General features: G+C 42.6%; 1 protein-coding gene across 5 annotated transcripts in view; it reads left to right on the top strand.

Annotated features, from left to right (window-relative positions):
- The window catches only part of PPFIBP2 (PPFIA binding protein 2), a 154,739-nt gene that overhangs the window by 69,045 nt on the left and 69,266 nt on the right, over positions 1 to 16,428 (top strand). For 4 of the 5 annotated variants that reach the window (XM_019551483.1, XM_019551484.1, XM_019551482.1 and 1 more), the window contains 2 exons: positions 2,240 to 2,332; positions 7,216 to 7,329. In XM_019551483.1, the coding sequence (XP_019407028.1) occupies positions 2,240 to 2,332; positions 7,216 to 7,329 (207 nt within the window). Of the gene's footprint in view, positions 1 to 2,239; positions 2,333 to 7,010; positions 7,028 to 7,215; positions 7,330 to 16,428 lie in introns of those variants that run through there. The other variant, XM_019551486.1, reaches the window with a different exon arrangement.

The raw sequence follows: 16,428 nt of genomic DNA, 5'->3' as shown, positions 1-16,428 counted from the left end.
ATCCCACATCCTGCCCCAGCTGGGCAGCACTTGTTGACGCCCCTTTGCTTCAGTGCCTGGAGTGGTCACCCTACTCACCCCCCACCCCCTTGCTATGGCACTGCTTACCCCTCGCCCCATCAGTGCAAGTACTCTATTATATTACAGATACACTGCTCTGGATGGAGTGGGAGAATTTCTGGGAACAGCTCCCCAGTTAAGCATTATCTACTACACAACTCTGTGGTTCTGTCTGTTCAGTGTAGTATCTTACTACTTCACATTTCCCAAAAACTTGAGTCCTTGATTCTGCTTCATTGATGTCTGTGGGAGGTTAAACTGACTTATTTGAAATGGGGTCAAGCACTGTTTCTGCATGTATTGCTGTTGCTTCCATCTGTTTCACAGCTCTTTATTCTTTGTCTAAGTGGTACTATAAACACTGTTGCATTAGATTATTTTTAAGGTGCATATTTGCATGGTCACTGACAACAATATTTACTGCTATGTTCTAATTTGACATTTATTTTTTTCTGTCTGCTTGTGCAGTGAGTTTACTTTAGATCTAAAGCTGATTAAACAGTTGTAGTAGTTCCTGATAATTTTCTAGCTGAAATATAGGTTATAAAAACCCACTGTTTTTCCTTATAGCAATAATATCCCTTTAAAAAAAGGCATATGATAAACTATATCTTTTCAGATATATAGTAGTTTTCTATGGGCTTGTTCAACAGAAAAGCCAGTGCAAAGGATTTCTTAGACTCTGGATCAAAGCAAGCAGCCCTTTATGTAGCATTCCTGCTTGAGCCGTGTCTAGTGTGAAATGTTATTGATGAAAGTTCTTGATGTAGCTCAGTTTGGTATGCTTCATTTTTATAGTTTAGATGGCCATTAGTACGTATTTCCACACATAAGTGTAAGTTTATGCAACTTTGATCTTGAAGTGGGTTTTGTGTTTCACACTGTTTACAGGTGTCTGATGCTTTGATTTCTTTTAGATTAATCTCATAACTTCTATCATAAGTGGCTGTTGGTTGCTTTGGGGGAGAGAGATTCTTTAATGTTTTTGGTTTAATTATAATCATATATTTTCACTGTCATCATATTCTAGGGAAATGTATTTTCCAAATTCATAAATTTGGAACTCAGCACAAGTATTGCATTTATGAATTTCCTACTTTATATGGGCGATATTTATTGGAATGTCTCAAGAAAAATAAAAACATGGGATCTGAAAGAGATGTCTACATATATAACCCACTACGGGCTCAATGATGGCAAGTGATGTGTAAATTATAGCATGACCTGGAACCCGTCTTGTATAAAATGAAAAAGTATTCTCCCATGAGTCAAGAATTATGCAAAGTTCAACTGGATAGAGAACAAAGTTAGCCAAAAAGCAGAATTAATGGGACACACCTCCTATCTCCCTGTTGCTCTCAATCTGGTTTTGGTTGGAATTTGAGTGAAACCAAAACTTGTCCTTATTTCCCACACATTGGAAGTTCCCTGGGGCCTGTGGCTGCTTTGTAAGATAGACATTTGTCAGATTTGCTGTTCCTTGCTTCAGGACAGGATCTGTGGTTCGAGAGTAGCCCTGCCATTCAGCCCTGGTGATACAGACCATGGGATCCTGTCTCATGACTTCCAGACTCTGAGTCCCAGGTTCTGAGCCAGAGGTGGGAATCCCTAGACTTCCACTTACCAGCTGCTGGAATCCAAGGATACCTGGTGCTGGGTTTTACATATGGATAATCTGTCCTGGAGCCACAGACCATGCCCAGATAGACCACCCAGAGAGAGAGACAGAGAGATCTAGAGCTTCCAGAATCTCTAGTTCAGTACATGCATTGAGTCAATCTGTCGTGGTGTAATGGACCCTGGAAGTACATGGGGTATTTAGCACTGGGGCAGTTGATAGGAGTCCTGGTAGAACTCTAGCTAAGACTTGGGAAAGTTTTACTTAATCTGACATGAAAGTTAGTTTTTGCTGGAAAGTTTTCCAACCAGTCCTAAGGCAGAAATACTCAGCTTTGTGTCATTCTCTTATTTTTAGGGATCTAGAATATTCAAATTTCAAATGTATATTAAAAAGTACCTTCAAACTGCTTGTGGCATACCAGATTGCTGTCTGCAAGATCAAACTCTGAATGCTTTGTGCATTTATTTTGAATTATAGCAACCACCCAATTATACCTCGCTTTCTGTTAGCTATTGCTTGACATTTTCATTTTAATTACTTAGTATTTCTTTTCTTTAGTCTCAGGTGAATCATCATTCTTCAGCTAATAATGAAACCTATCAAGAACGATTGGCACGATTAGAAGGTGATAAAGAATCCCTCATATTGCAGGTATGTATAACAGCATTGGCATTTACTGGATACAGATTAGAGGGAGGAATGGAAGATGTATGAAGCAATCTATCTCAGGTCTGTTTCGTAAAGCAATAAATCATACCCTGTACGAGAAACATTGGCTGGCCTGTGAATGTAAATGTTGCTGGATTGGAGGAAATCTTAAGCTTGCAGCTAATCAGGCTGGCTATTATCCAGTTTGTTTTTGTATATGTAACATATAGGAAAAAATGAGGCAGTGAGCAAGAAGTAAAAGCATATGCAGAATGAGATGCTTTTCATGGGCCTCTCAGCCCAAGTTAATGACACTGTAGAATGATCAGATATGCCTGTTCCTAGTGATTGCTCTGTTTTAACTGAACTGATTTTTGTAGAGAATATGATTTTTGTGTCATCCTTCTCTGACTGAGGGGGGGCGGTGTTTGGTAATCGTGTTAGTCTGAGACAAAAATAAATGCAAAAATCTAGAACTCTTGGTTCAGAAATGATACCTTCTATTAGACGAAGTAAGACGTCTCAGAAAGACGATTTTTTTTTTACAATTTCTTAGTCAGTCTGATGAAAGGTATGATCTCTGAACCAAGAGTTCTAGATTTTTGCATTTCACTGAGTGGTGCACACATTACATTCCTTTCTCCCCCAACTCCAGAGGCTCAGCTGCCATAAATCCATAGAAGTCAGTGGAGTCATGTCAAGTGATGCTTGTTGAGGACCTGTCCTTCAGAGTTTATCACTGTCTATGGATGTCCAGTTGCACCATTGCCTCTGTATTATGGTTCTGCCGTAATATGATATGAGAAGATATGACAGATATGAGAAGTCCTGCAGCATGTTGCTCAACATTGTACGCTAAATTGAAAGGAGAAGTTGTGAGTCAAATGCACTTCCAGATGGCCCTTGTGGTCATTATTGTCCTGGGGGACATCTGACCTCCAAAACAAAACACATGGGGCACCAGGAGTTTTGGGATCTGGGGAAAATTACAGAGGAACTGATGTCCCCCCAGTGAAGTGCAGTTTTTCAACGTGCGCTACTTCTACCCACTAAGTAGCAGCCCTTTCAACTGTCCTTTATCTTCTTACCCCAATGAGAGTAAGTTTTTTGACTTTCTAGAAAAGCCTGTGACATTTGGCTTGCCCAAATCCTGGTTCTCTGTTACAAAATCCTTGCCTTTGAATTACCTAAACTACTTCCCATCCTCAAGAATCTAAAGGGATGGGAGAATTTAATGATAACATCCAAAGAAAATTTAAGCCTGAAACTGATTCAGCTTCTGCCAGGCTTCCAGCTTCTCTGTTTCCCAAGTCTTTGTCTGCAGCAGGACTTCTGCCCTATGTGAAGAAGTATTATGCTTGGAGAATATAATGCTGCACAGACATAGATGAAAGTCCTTGAGTTTTTCTGAATATTTTCTCCTTTCCTGGATGTCAGAGCAGCTGGTCTTAAAAACCTAAAGCAGGAGCCTGTCTATGTATGCATTCCCTTTGCATCTATAATTAACTCTTTGTCCATGCCTGAAACATGTGGATACATTTTTTTTTTTCATCTTAGTAATGAGTTTCTATGAAAGTGTCTCATGTATGTGTTTCTGTTCTCATTTGATTTAATTTACCGATTAAAGTTCTCGTTACCATTATAAAATAAACAGTAAACCCATCACAAGACATAATCATATGGCTTGTCTTGAAGTCTTCATACCACTCTAATTAGAATTGCCATTAGCAAAAATTCTGCAGTTAAACTGTTTGAAATCCTGTTTAAAATCATAAATGTTGAGCTCTAAGCATGCTTAACAACCTGTTTGGGTTTGTCTGCAAAGGAATTTCATAAAACACCATCAGCCTTAGGAATCTGTGGCTGCTTACAGACTTGGGGGAGGGGTGGGGGGAACAGTGCTTTACTTAGAACTCAACACGCTTCAGCACCAAACCCAACACATGCCCAGAAGAGGAATTACATTAGTTGCACCTGACTTTCCCAATGTCTGTATAGATCAGGCACTTTAGTGGAGTTTTTGGTGCTTTTATCTAGTAGCTGATTGAATCAGCTTTAGCTAAAAGCATGAAAAAGCCCTGCTGAAGCACCCCATCTGTACAGATACTGTAGAGACAAGTCAAAGTAGCGTGCTGCTATTTCTAGTAAAGTGCTTTTTTTCCCCCCACATCTGTCAGTGCCTTACATGACTATCCTCAGGAATCAGGTGAAAGTTGGTTATTTGGCATTTCATTCTAACTCATTCTCCCACCCCAACTTGCCTTACTACTGTTTTGTGTTACAGTAGTACTGAGTGAGATCCCGACTAGGACTAGAGTCCCATAACATGCACTTGGTAAGAAGAATAGGCCTGCCCCACAGTCCCTCCAAACTAAATCAACAATGTCTAGACTTCTCAACCTGAAAGTGATTTTTTTGTTGTGGTTTAAGAGCCATAACACAGACTTCAGGCCAGATTCAGTGTCCCACATTATATCCATTTGCCTCTCAGAAAGCCTAGAGGTGATAGAAACCTTCTGCAGGACCCTGTTGGTAATTTCACGAGTGTGAGGTGGCTCCCAGTGGGCATGTGCTTTCTAGGCATAGTGGGTGCAAGGCAGATAGGCCCAGGCCTTATAGGATCAATTGTTCCCCCTTCTCCCTCCCCTGTAGTGTGCCAAGCCAGTTCAGCATCCCTTTCCCCACCTTTCCTGGCTCACCCAAGTTCCTAAAGTGGCCCTCCAGCCAAAAGAGTTACCCACCCTTTCTCTAAGCACAACCCAGTGACCTGAAGGCTTTGACAAACATGAGGAAACAGTGAGTTTTAAGCTGCTCCCATCTCAATACTGAAACATTCAGCCTATACTTGCAAAGCAGCTGGGATCTTCTTAAATGACTTTGTGGGTTACCTTAAACATTAAAAATTTTCCTTGTGGATGACAATATCAGCCACCACTTTCTCCAGCTGAGCCTGGCTTCCCCCACAGCCTCTCAACAGACCCATCTGGAGTGAAGCAGGAGCAGCTCTGGGGTCCCTTCTGCCCCTAGGGCAGCTAGAACCAGCAGCAGGGATGGGTAGGTCCTGCCCTTCCTGTACCAAGAGTTGTAAGTAAAGAGGGTGAGGATGAGAATAGAAGTGGGGGGCAGGTGCTGCTGAGCAGGAAGGGGAAAAGGAGAGCTGAGAGGAGGGGGTTAGATTCTCACCTGCTTCAAGGGCTTAAAAAAGTCCCTAGCTGCTGCTCCCGTGACATGGTCTGGACTCTAATATGGACCCAAGCATCCAGAGCTGCAAGGAACCAGAGCGTCCAAGTGAGTTAGGAGATTGAGTCAAAAGCCTGTGCGCATCTAAGCATTACCTTTTATTGAGTGCATCTTCAAAAAAAACTGCCCAAGCAGGCCCTTTTCTAAGCCTGTGGGTTATGGAACTCCTGCAAGACAGTGACATACCTGGCTGTGAAAGCTTGTGCTGGAGGTGATGATGCCATTCATGTTGTTATCTGAACTTCAGTTAAAAGTGAAATCTATGAAATCTGTATTTTGTGGGTTCATCCTGAGGGTTTTTCTTAGTAAAGCTAAGTTTCAAAACTGAAGGGTTTATTAGTTCAGGATAAGGATGGGCTGGGGGGGGGATTCTAGTGCTTAGAATAATAGCTTGTGTATACTGAACGACTCTACTCTGAGGCAGGCAAATTATGGTTAATCAATTCAAGACTAGGATGCAGGGCAAGGCTTTGAAAACAGCAAGGCAAGTTCAGAAATCCTGCCATGATAGGATGCTAGTATAACATTATTTCTAAAAGATGTTATACATGGCTCTGGTGTGACTGTTGCATGTTGAGTAACTGTTGCATATTTCTGAAGCCCAACAAATTTGTCAGGCAGCAAAGCTGGACCTGCAAATGCTTCTCCTAGCTTCTGTAAGTTGCTGGGCTGCCTGCTCCTATATGTATTTCGGGGGATTGTTCTAAAGACATTATAACTTTTGTAAGACAATCTGTCTCCTTTGTGTGTGTTCAGAGTTCTAAATAATAGTAGCTAGTAATAAATTAATGCATAGGATCATCCTTCAGGTGCTATCATGTCTAGGCCAAAGGGCTATTTGTTCCCCACCTCTGTAACCTTATGGTGAATATAATTTTCTGAGCTTTAGGTTTCTGGGCTAATTTGGTGGGCTCTTCTCATTCTGTTTATTGTCCACACACTGGTTTATTACAACCATTCGTATAATTCTTCAAGATTATTACTAATTGTTTCCTGCACAGTGATTCATTGCCTGTGTTTCAGTTCTTTTGCCTTCATGTTTTGGCTTGTAGAGCTTGGAAATTTTGTGGAGCAGAGCTTTGTTGCTGCTAAAACATGCCTTTTTACATATTGCATTCTTTTATAGCTTCAAAAACCTTTATTGATAGGTAAGTTGTTCTCATGTGTTTGTAAGTAGTTAGGTAATTGGTTAGTTTCCTAAAGAAGAGTTTTATTGTTTATCCACTCTAAGAAGGGAAGTGCTAGTGGGAGCTGAAATTGTAATGCCTGCTCTGATAGCACTTTAAAGTATTCTTTGTTCTAATTTATTTATTTAAAAAAATATTGGCTGTATGCACGCTACTTAAATTTATTCAGGCTGCTTATGCATAGTTTGTTGGCCCTCCCAGAGACACTGGGTCTTTCCTTTTGACTGTAAAACTACAAGTTGACCAATGCTTTCAAAGCAAACAATGTTAGGTAAGACTCAGAAATTATGCAAGTTTTGATACAGGAAGATATTAGGATACTCAAGACTTAAAATTTTAAGGACTTTAAGTAGCAGTTGGCTATAAAGGTACACTGTCATCTTGTTTGCTTTATAAAGAAGCAGTCTTATTTACAGTCAATTTACCAGTGTTTTTCCTGCCCTTGTTCTCAAATTACAGGTGAGTGTCCTCACAGACCAGGTGGAAGCTCAAGGAGAGAAAATTCGGGACCTAGAAGTCTGTCTTGAGGGACATCAGCTGAAACTTAATGCTACTGAAGAAATGCTTCAACAGGTAAAATCTAGATTTTGAGGAACATGTGCACATTTCTGATTCAGGACTGCCCTAAGTAAACAGGTACAGAATAGATTTGCCTTCTTGTAGTGTCTCCTCCTTGCATTATGCAGTGTTTTTATTTTAAAAAGGTTTGTTTGATTTCCTAATATACAAGGATTTTAGTAGTTGGTTGTGTAACATTGTAAGCAGAAGGCATGTAAAATGAAACCATTGTGTATTATTCATAATACTCTGCTAAATGAAGGCTGGTGGAAAGCTGGGCATAGATGAATAACCTGTTAGACAAGTCAAGTATATTAACAAACTATTAGTTTCTGTAAGTTTTTAAGCAGAAAATGTTACAGATATATTTCCTGCTGTCCCGTGGCTTGATCTGAAGCTGAACTATAATATAGTATGAGGTTGACATGAATGCCAGTACCAAATTTAGTCTTTTCTCTTCACTCATTTTAAGATCTTTGTTCTATTTTAAAGTGTTACTAAATCAAGAATCTTTCTTTTCTTATTCCAAATCCATTTGTCTGCAAAACCACAGTTTGCTTTCAGTTTACTGTGACCATAACCCAGTGGTTCTCAACTTTTTTTAGTCTCAAGGCACCCCTCATTAGACTCAAGGCACTATTTGGAAAATGCCAGCTCCTAATTTACATTCATTTTTTGGCTGGGTGCAGAGCCCCAGCCCACAGAAGGCAGCCTGCCTCCATCCTGCATGCAAATTTAGGGGGCATTTGCCCCCCATGTCTTTCCCCCCATGGTGCGTGCAGCAGTGGAGAGCTGTGCCCTGTCCTTCACCCCTGGAGGAGCCTCCTGCAGCTCTATCACACAACCTGCCCTAGCCTGAGGCCCCACTCACCCCAGCTCCTGCTTCTGCCCCTGCTCCCCTCCCTGCCTCACCATGGGGACCCTGATCTGCCCCCCTCCACCCTTCCCTCCACAGACTTACCTGCTGGGCACTGTATATGTGTGCATGTGCACGTGTTTGTGTTTGTGTGTCTGTGTTTCTTGCCCTTACTCCCAAGCCACAGGCCCCCCCAGCCCTGTTGCTGCCCCTCATTCCAGACCCACAGTGCCCTGCGTCCTGCCAGGGTGTGCAGGGACCTCCCCCTCCCCAGGCTGCAAGCCCCACATACACATCCACAGCCCCTCACACCTCCACAAATTGCCCCCCACACACATGCACACACCCCCAACTATACAAAATACCTGCATAATTTTGTACAATTTTGAGTTTTTCTAAACATAATTTTGAGTTTTCAGCTGTGCAATTAAAATTGTGATTAATTGCAGCTAATAAAAATATCTCTAATAAGGGTTTTTGGTTTGGGTTGTTTTCCTGTTTCACGGACAAAATAGACAATGGATCTAATATTGCCACAAAAATATTGACCGTTCCTCTTTACTGGAAAATTATCAGTTCTGATTGCTCTATGGAGGAACTGTGGATTACGAGCTGATTCAACAAAAGCTCAGTAGCATCTCTTTAAATCCCTTTGAAATCAGAGGCACTTAAATATGTGCTTAAATAATGCGTTTCAGTGTTTCATTGAACAGAAATAGATTCTAACACCAGTTAACAACGTATGTAAGCAGTGTGTTTAGATCAGGTTAACATTGATATTAAGATAACTTTTAGTTTAAAATTGTTAAACTAAACATAAAAACTCCCATAGAAAGCCTTAGAAAGTCCTTTCCTAACATAGAGTGTAAAATACCTTAAAAGTAATTCTTGTCAACAATTACAAATGGCTTTCATTTTATAAAAATAAAATTTATATTGCATGGTTTGAAATCAAAGCCCTTTCTACATGTTTTCTGTAATCTGACCATTATTCTGCAGAGAAGATTAATGATATAACTGTTTAACTCTTGGCAAACTGAAACATAGAGGCTTAGACCCTAATTCTGCAATGAGTTGTACAGTAGTGGACTCCTGAATCTGCAACGCTTACTGCAAGGCCAAGGCCAATTGCCTAAGATCATGCCATGAGATGATGAAAGAGTTAAGAATTAAACCTCAGAGATGGACTCTTAGACTCAAAGTATTGCATGCAGTACTCGCTTTGTTTATATTAAACATTTTCTATATATGGCAGGCATTCCTGTTACTGCTTCCACTGTTTCTGGGTAGGAGTGTCTAGCAGTGGTAGGCTTAAATGTGTTGTTTCTTTCATAGTAAAGGTTTAAAACAGTTTTTATTTTAAATGTGATAATTACGTAAATATTGGCATATTGACTAATTCACATTGCACCTGTAAGTGAACAGTATCTCCAAATTGTCCTAGTGTTTAGGACAGAATTATCTTTAAGTATTGCAAATTAACAAATTTTATTCTTTGATTATTTTTGCAGTTACTGGCTGGTGTAAGTCCCAAACCTCGAAATATTTTCACACATGCTTAATTTTAACTACACAAGTTGTCCCATTACACTCCAAGTTTTTGGGGTTTTGGTTGGTTTTTTGTGGGGGAGGGAGGTTGTTTGTTGTTTGTTTCGACTTTCAGAGTCCCCAAAAGAATTAGTATTGGGTGCTGTGTGAATGATTGGGGTTCTTTTTCAACATCTGAATTGAAAAATTGGGGGAGTGGGGAAGAAGTTTTAAACCAGCTGAATTCTGAATTTAATTTTTTGTTTTGTTTTTGTTCCTTGAATACAAATCAGATAAAATTGCTTTTTATGTTGAACAAAACATTTCGTTTTTAGGAACTTGTAAGAAAAAGAAACAGGGCTAAGTTCACTAAACTTTGAGAGGACAAGACAATAGTGAAAGTGCATTCTACCTTTTAGCTAATTAAAAACAGTTAAAACAATTCCCTCTTCTGGTTTTGGAATACTTGAAACCACGTTTCCTATCATACAAGAGAATATCCGGAATAGCATGCCACTGGTTCTCTATCTGGTTTGACTCAAGTCACCACTTGTCTTTTAAGTGCAGAAAAATAACAGAGCAGTGATTCTCAACCAGCATGCCATGGCACCCTGGGGTGCCTTAAGATCCTTTCAAGGATGGCATGGCTCAGTATAAGCAAAGCTCCCCACCACTTGGCATGGCATGGCGTGGCATGGATGAAGCTCCCTGAAATCAAATGATCCAAAGCCTGATCCAGTAGCTCCAATGGTCAGATCAAGTCCATAGGCTGTAGTTTGCCAACCCTTGCTCGACACTCTTCTAAGCTTGACCTCTCTCTCATTTCCTCCTGTTGGAGCAGTATCTCCTTTACTTAGTTCTTCCATAGTTAAATGCTCACTGAACCACAGAAAGGAAAGGGGTAGAATGAGGGTGCAGACAGATGTGCTGCTCCTGCTATAACTCATGGCACTTCACTGGAAGAGCCATGAATTACAGGAATCCCCCACACCCAACAGACATTCCCTGTTGGGGTTCAGGGGTTGGGGGATTGAGCTGCAGTTTAGAGTAGCTTCAGGTCTGCAGCTGCTCTCCCCTAACCCCATCTTTTTCCCTCCCAGCCCCGGCACCATCTTCAGAATGGGGGGTGGGGGAAAGAATCAGAGGGAGCTCATTCTGGGGGGTGCCAGCAGGTGTTGGAGGGTGGGCTTTGTGGATTGGAGCCCCCCTGAGGTGGGTGGGCTCCAATCCACCAATCTCATCCTCCAGTGCCAGCTGGGCAACCCCAGAATGAGTTTCCCTCACTCCCTTCCCCTCCTCCCAGCCTGAGCTCGGAGCTGGGAGCAGGGCTGGGCTGTGTCAGACCAGCTCTACTCCTGGCGCGGACTGACACAAGTTAATTAAGGTGCTCCACTTTAGAGCATCTTCATCTGAACCCTCTTGTAATGAGTGTTCAGATTGTCTCAGGGCAGCCTCTTTTAAAGTGCTCTGCAGCCATGCCCTTCTGTCAGGGCACCACTGTAGAGTGCTTTCAGTGGCCAGTCGTGCAACAAAATCTAACTTGTGTCAGCACCCTGAGTGTCCTGTAGTGTGATGATTACAGCAGTTGCTTCAAGGTATGATGCATGGATTCCCATGGCACTTGTGCTTATTTATTAAAAGTAGAGAGGAGTCGGAGGTAGAGGCTGAGAGCATTCCTGGAGTTTGGTGATTTGCTCTCACTCCTGCAAGATGCAAGGATGTGTGTTTGTCACAAATCCAACTCTCAGGGGCCCTTAGAGCCCCAAGTTTGTCCCAACTGTGCTCCTGCTCGTCTCAACGAACAGGCTGAGGTTGCTCTGAGGTAGCTCCCTATCCCAGAAAGCCTCAGCTCCACTGCTTTTATACCAGATCCTACAGCTGCAGTCAGGCAAACTCTGCCAGCCCTAGATGGCTACCCCGTTGGATTATGAAATAATAATCTAAGTGGGAAGGACTAGCCCAGAATATCACTCGCCCAGAAATTATTCTTTCTGCAGGCAATCAGTAAAGACCCCAACAACACAAAGATTTATGAAGTAGAAGAAAAGAATTATACAAGCAAAACTGACTGGAGGTTTGGAGACAGAAGGGCAAACCAAGAAAAGTTCCTTACCCTCTCATCTCTCTACACCTTAGCCTTCCTGAGAGTCTTGCCCCATCATCAGAAAGCAACCTTCCTGCTGATTTTCTGCGAGCCCTGGTCAGTGGGGTTTCTCTCATTTTTTTTTCTTCTCCCACAGCTAACTGCCAAAATCCTTCCAACAAGACCCTCCCTCCTCCCCCCATATTCTCAACATTTATCAGAACTCTCTAGAAAATTCTGATAACTTCACCTAAAATCCTTTGGCTGGACAGGCCATTCCTCTCAGCTGTCTTTGCTATCTATGCTTTAGGGCCCAACCCCTTCTGCCTGTGTCTGGGAGTGGCAATTCTTCTTGCCCTGGAGCCATAATAGCAATAGAGTTTAGCAATTCTGCCCACTCCCTTTCCTTGATTAACTTGTATCCAAAACCATAAAGATATATATAGACAGCATAACTTAACCTATACAATGATGGCAGTAACATAAATGGATACAGGATAACACTGGTTTTCCAATGAGACCATACATATCAGTACAACAGAACACAAGAAAACATTCAAAGCATGCTGTGAACCCCCAAAACGCAACAGGATTCCTGACACTGTTCAGATTTCATCAGCCAGAGAAGGAAATGGTACTAGGGCTCTCATAGTCTGAGTGAGAGCTCTAAAAATTTGACTATTAGATGAAAAGATGATAGCAGAGGCACTATGTTTTTAAGCAACTAAAAGTATAAAATTATTTCATCCATAAATACTGGTTTCGCTTACTTTATGCTGTACATGCGTTCCTGGAAAATGGCACATAACTCAAATTTGCATAAAGGTGACCCACTTTACAATGTAACAAATAGGGATACATTCCAAGACCTTGACTGTACTGACCCCCAGGCCCATTTCTACCACTTTTACAAGGTAATTTTGGTACTCGCCAACAGTTGACAGTATATACAAGCACAGGGTGGTGGTGAATGTTCCCGTAATGGGGACAGCAACTACAGAAACACGTGTTGCAGGCAATGAGTGAGGAGCACAGATCCACACAGGAGACTGTTTTGGTGCATGTCACTCCCACAATGCACTGCACAAAGCAGCTGACTCTGGACTTCTACCACACCAAATGCATAAGAGTGAATTTACTCACATATAACAAAATTTTGGTATAAAAAGTGTCCTTGCATAAGAGTGAATTCATACATACAGAACCCGCATGAAGCGAGGGAAACCTGTATCCCATTTTTAGCCAATTTACTGTTGAACATAAAAAAGTCACTCTGGTCTACTTCACAGTACAAGTCACCTTGTCTTTCAATAATTTGTGTGGTATTATTTCCCCCTCTGAGAACCCCCATCTTACTCACCTGCAACATATTGAACTACAGTGACTCTCTCCCAGTGAAATTTTAATTGAATTCGTCCTTTCCCTCTTTAATTAAATTGGAAATGGAAAGGAGATCCTTCTCTCATCTTGAAAGAAATTAGCATACATTAATAGAAATCGTTTTAAGCCAAAAAGTGGCATGGATTAGCATCTTATTTACTGTTCTGAAAATAATGATAATATATGTTGGTCCAGAATGTTCTCTGCCTTTTAATTTTATTTTCTAATAGATGATATAATTTGAGTTTTCTTAAAGTTACTTGTGCTCCAAAAATGCTACACTTAGATGTTATCACTTGAGTATGATTTATTAAAGTGCAGTTAGTAAGATACCTGATAATATCACTGCATCATCCATGTGTAATGCTGCCCTGCAAAATACTTACCAGCTGAATGCAGGCTAGCAGGAACTTGTCCACTATGTAAGGGTAGGGCCATTGGCAAAGAGTCTTTTGGCAGCTGGTTTATGGGTGGTTATTCTGGACACTGTCATAAAGCTACCATGCACACAACTTGTAAAACATTGGATAAAAATAAACTACTTTCTGTGTATTAGTATTATGCAAAATATCCTTCCATTTCTTATAGAGGACTGTAATACACAGTCTAGTAGTGACACTCAGGTATTGGGAATAGAAGTACAGACTGTTGGTATGTGGCAGGAGGGTGTGATTCTCCAGAGCAATGCCTCAACATGTTCAGAGAAGTATGAGGGAAAGGGGTTACTCAACCTCAAAGAGGCCAAGCGATTCTGTCATGGATATCATATCACTGTTGCACACATCTATAGATGTTTTCTGATCTTGATATGCCAGGTTTACCGTGTCAAGATCGGCATTTCATGTTCTCTAAAAGGAAACTCAGAGCATGCTAAGAAAATGGTGGTGGGGCACTTTGAACTAAAGCACATAGAACATGTTTTATTTCAAAATGCACTGCCACCATTTTCTCAGCACAGAGATGCCCTGCACTGCTGATATATGTGACGTGCAAGGCTGCCAGAGTGCATCAATTTACATGCTCAACAGACTTGATTAATCGAGTCTGCTCCAATGCACTGGAAATCCAATGCATGGTCTCTGCATGTGTGTAAGTGCCCTTATTCAGGTGGCTTCCAAGTTGCACTGGTACTCCTCTGCCAGTAGATGGCTGGTGAAAGCACACATCCTGTCCAGCTTGTTAAAGAATGATCCACAATAACCTTACAGCTGCATACCATAATGTCCTAGGGAAAAAAAATAGCACATTTTATCCTGCAGGCTTTGGTGGGACTTGAAGCAGAACAGGTGTGTTGTATATCTGTAGGGTCCCAGGACAAGTGCAACATCTATTTACAGCCAAAGAGAAATATCTAAGAGATGCAAGATTCCTTTGATGGTATGTTTTATTGGACCAACATTAAACAAGCTTTCAGATGCAGCTTCTCTTTCTTTCCTTAGGTTTGAGGAAGAAGGAGATACAGCCAAAGCTAAATATTAGTTAGAAGGATTACTTTTGTTACAGATTACTTTAATGCAAGTAATTATTTTAACACATATTTAGCTTAGTCTGAATCTACTTATTTCCCAGACATGAGGAAAGGTATTTTGTGCCAGAAAGTTTATCTAACATCTCTCCAGCTAGAATTTTGGTCAAATAAAAGATATTATCAAATCTTTTTTCTTGCATTTGCTCTGGACAGTCGTGGCTACAACATTACAACCCAGCTTCACCATGAGAAATATTAATTTGTTTCTATTTGATACTCTTAAGTCACTGCATCTTTAAAAAATGAATGGTATCTATGCTGTTCTCTTTCATGGATGAGTGATGTTCCTGATCACCTAATACTTTCATTTCACACTTTCCTTAAAAAAAACCCCAAAACTATTTCTTAGTAGCAGGAAGAGAGACATCCTCCACTATGTTAGTTCTGAGAACCTTCTCCTGACAATATATTTGTCTACAATAGGGTTGGAAAGTAGGCCTGTGTGAATAGAGAAGTATTTGAATCAGATTTCAATTTGGCCAATTTGGAGGACAGTGATTCAGTTTGGAGATTAGGATCACTGTTCCAAATAGATTCAGCCAAATCAGCTTTGGAAGATTCAGTGCTGATTTGGAGAGATTCGGTGATTTGTATCAGCCAGGGAGAGGCAGGCATAGCTGGGTAGCTGCAGGTTCTCCCACAGGTCCTCCAGCTGTGCCTGCCTCTCCTTGGGCAGGGGGAACTGCAGGAGAAGCCCCCATGGCTGTCCTGCCTGGCCCCATCTCCACCCAGCCCCAGCCTAGTCCCAGCACTAAAAAAAAAAAAAAAAGCAAGCCCTGCACTCACAGGATGCAGCAGCAGTGACTGGGGCCTCTGGGTGCTTGTGGCAGAGCTCCCCCATTATTAAACATGGGGCAGTGGGGGGCCGCAGGGATTGCCCCCCTCCCCTGGCACCTGCTCAGCAACTTCCCCATGGCGTGGGTGCAGCACAGCTTGGCAGGGTACCATGTACTGCCTGGGAGCTGGGGCCACTGGGGCTGAGTGGTGCTGGGATCCAGCTGACGCATGGAGCCACCCCAGCTCCCAAAAAGCATGCAGCACTCTGCTGAGCTGCACTACACCCATGCCATGGGGCAGCTGCTGTGCAGGTACCAGGCAGAGGAGAGCAATTCCTGCTGCCCCCCACTGCCATGTGCTGTGTGTAAGGGAGGGGCTCTGCCACGAGCACCCAGAGGCCCCAATCGCCACTGCTGCAGCCAGTGAGTGCAGGGCAGGGATCACTCCACTCCCCCCGCCACTTGGCATTCATGTGGCAGCTGTCACGTCTGCCGCTGCTGCGCCCTGACAACAGCCCTTAAGGGTGGGGAGGATTGGGCATGGCCCCAAAGTGGTGAGGGCAAGGGTGGGGGGAGCGGGCCTGTTTGCCCCTTCCCCAACCAGATGAGAACTGGGGGTAGGGCCAAACACAGGACTCCATCTCTGCCCACCATGATGGTGGTGAGCACGCCACTGCTGCCCAACCACCACTGGGCCCCGACAAATGCCAGCAGGGGGGGCACGGTGACAGTGCCCCACTGCCACTGGGCTATGCCAACAGCTTGGAGGGAGGGAGGCAGGGGACCAGGGTGGGGTGGCAAGTGGATGCAAGCCGGGCAGACCTGGAGCGGGGGGGTGGATGGAAGCAGTGGGGGAAGAGGGGAACAAGTCCAAACCTGAAGGGGAGATAGGGTGGGAATGGGCCCAGACTATGGGGGGAGGGGAGGAATGATGGGGGAGCAGGTCCAGACCCAAAATGGGGGG

This window comes from Crocodylus porosus, unplaced genomic scaffold (assembly GCF_001723895.1).
Source record: "Crocodylus porosus isolate Cpor-Errol unplaced genomic scaffold, CroPor_comp1, whole genome shotgun sequence".
NCBI lineage: Eukaryota > Metazoa > Chordata > Crocodylia > Crocodylidae > Crocodylus > Crocodylus porosus.
The sequence above is the reverse complement of the archived record's forward strand: the minus strand, read 5'-3'. Positions and strand labels throughout refer to the sequence as shown.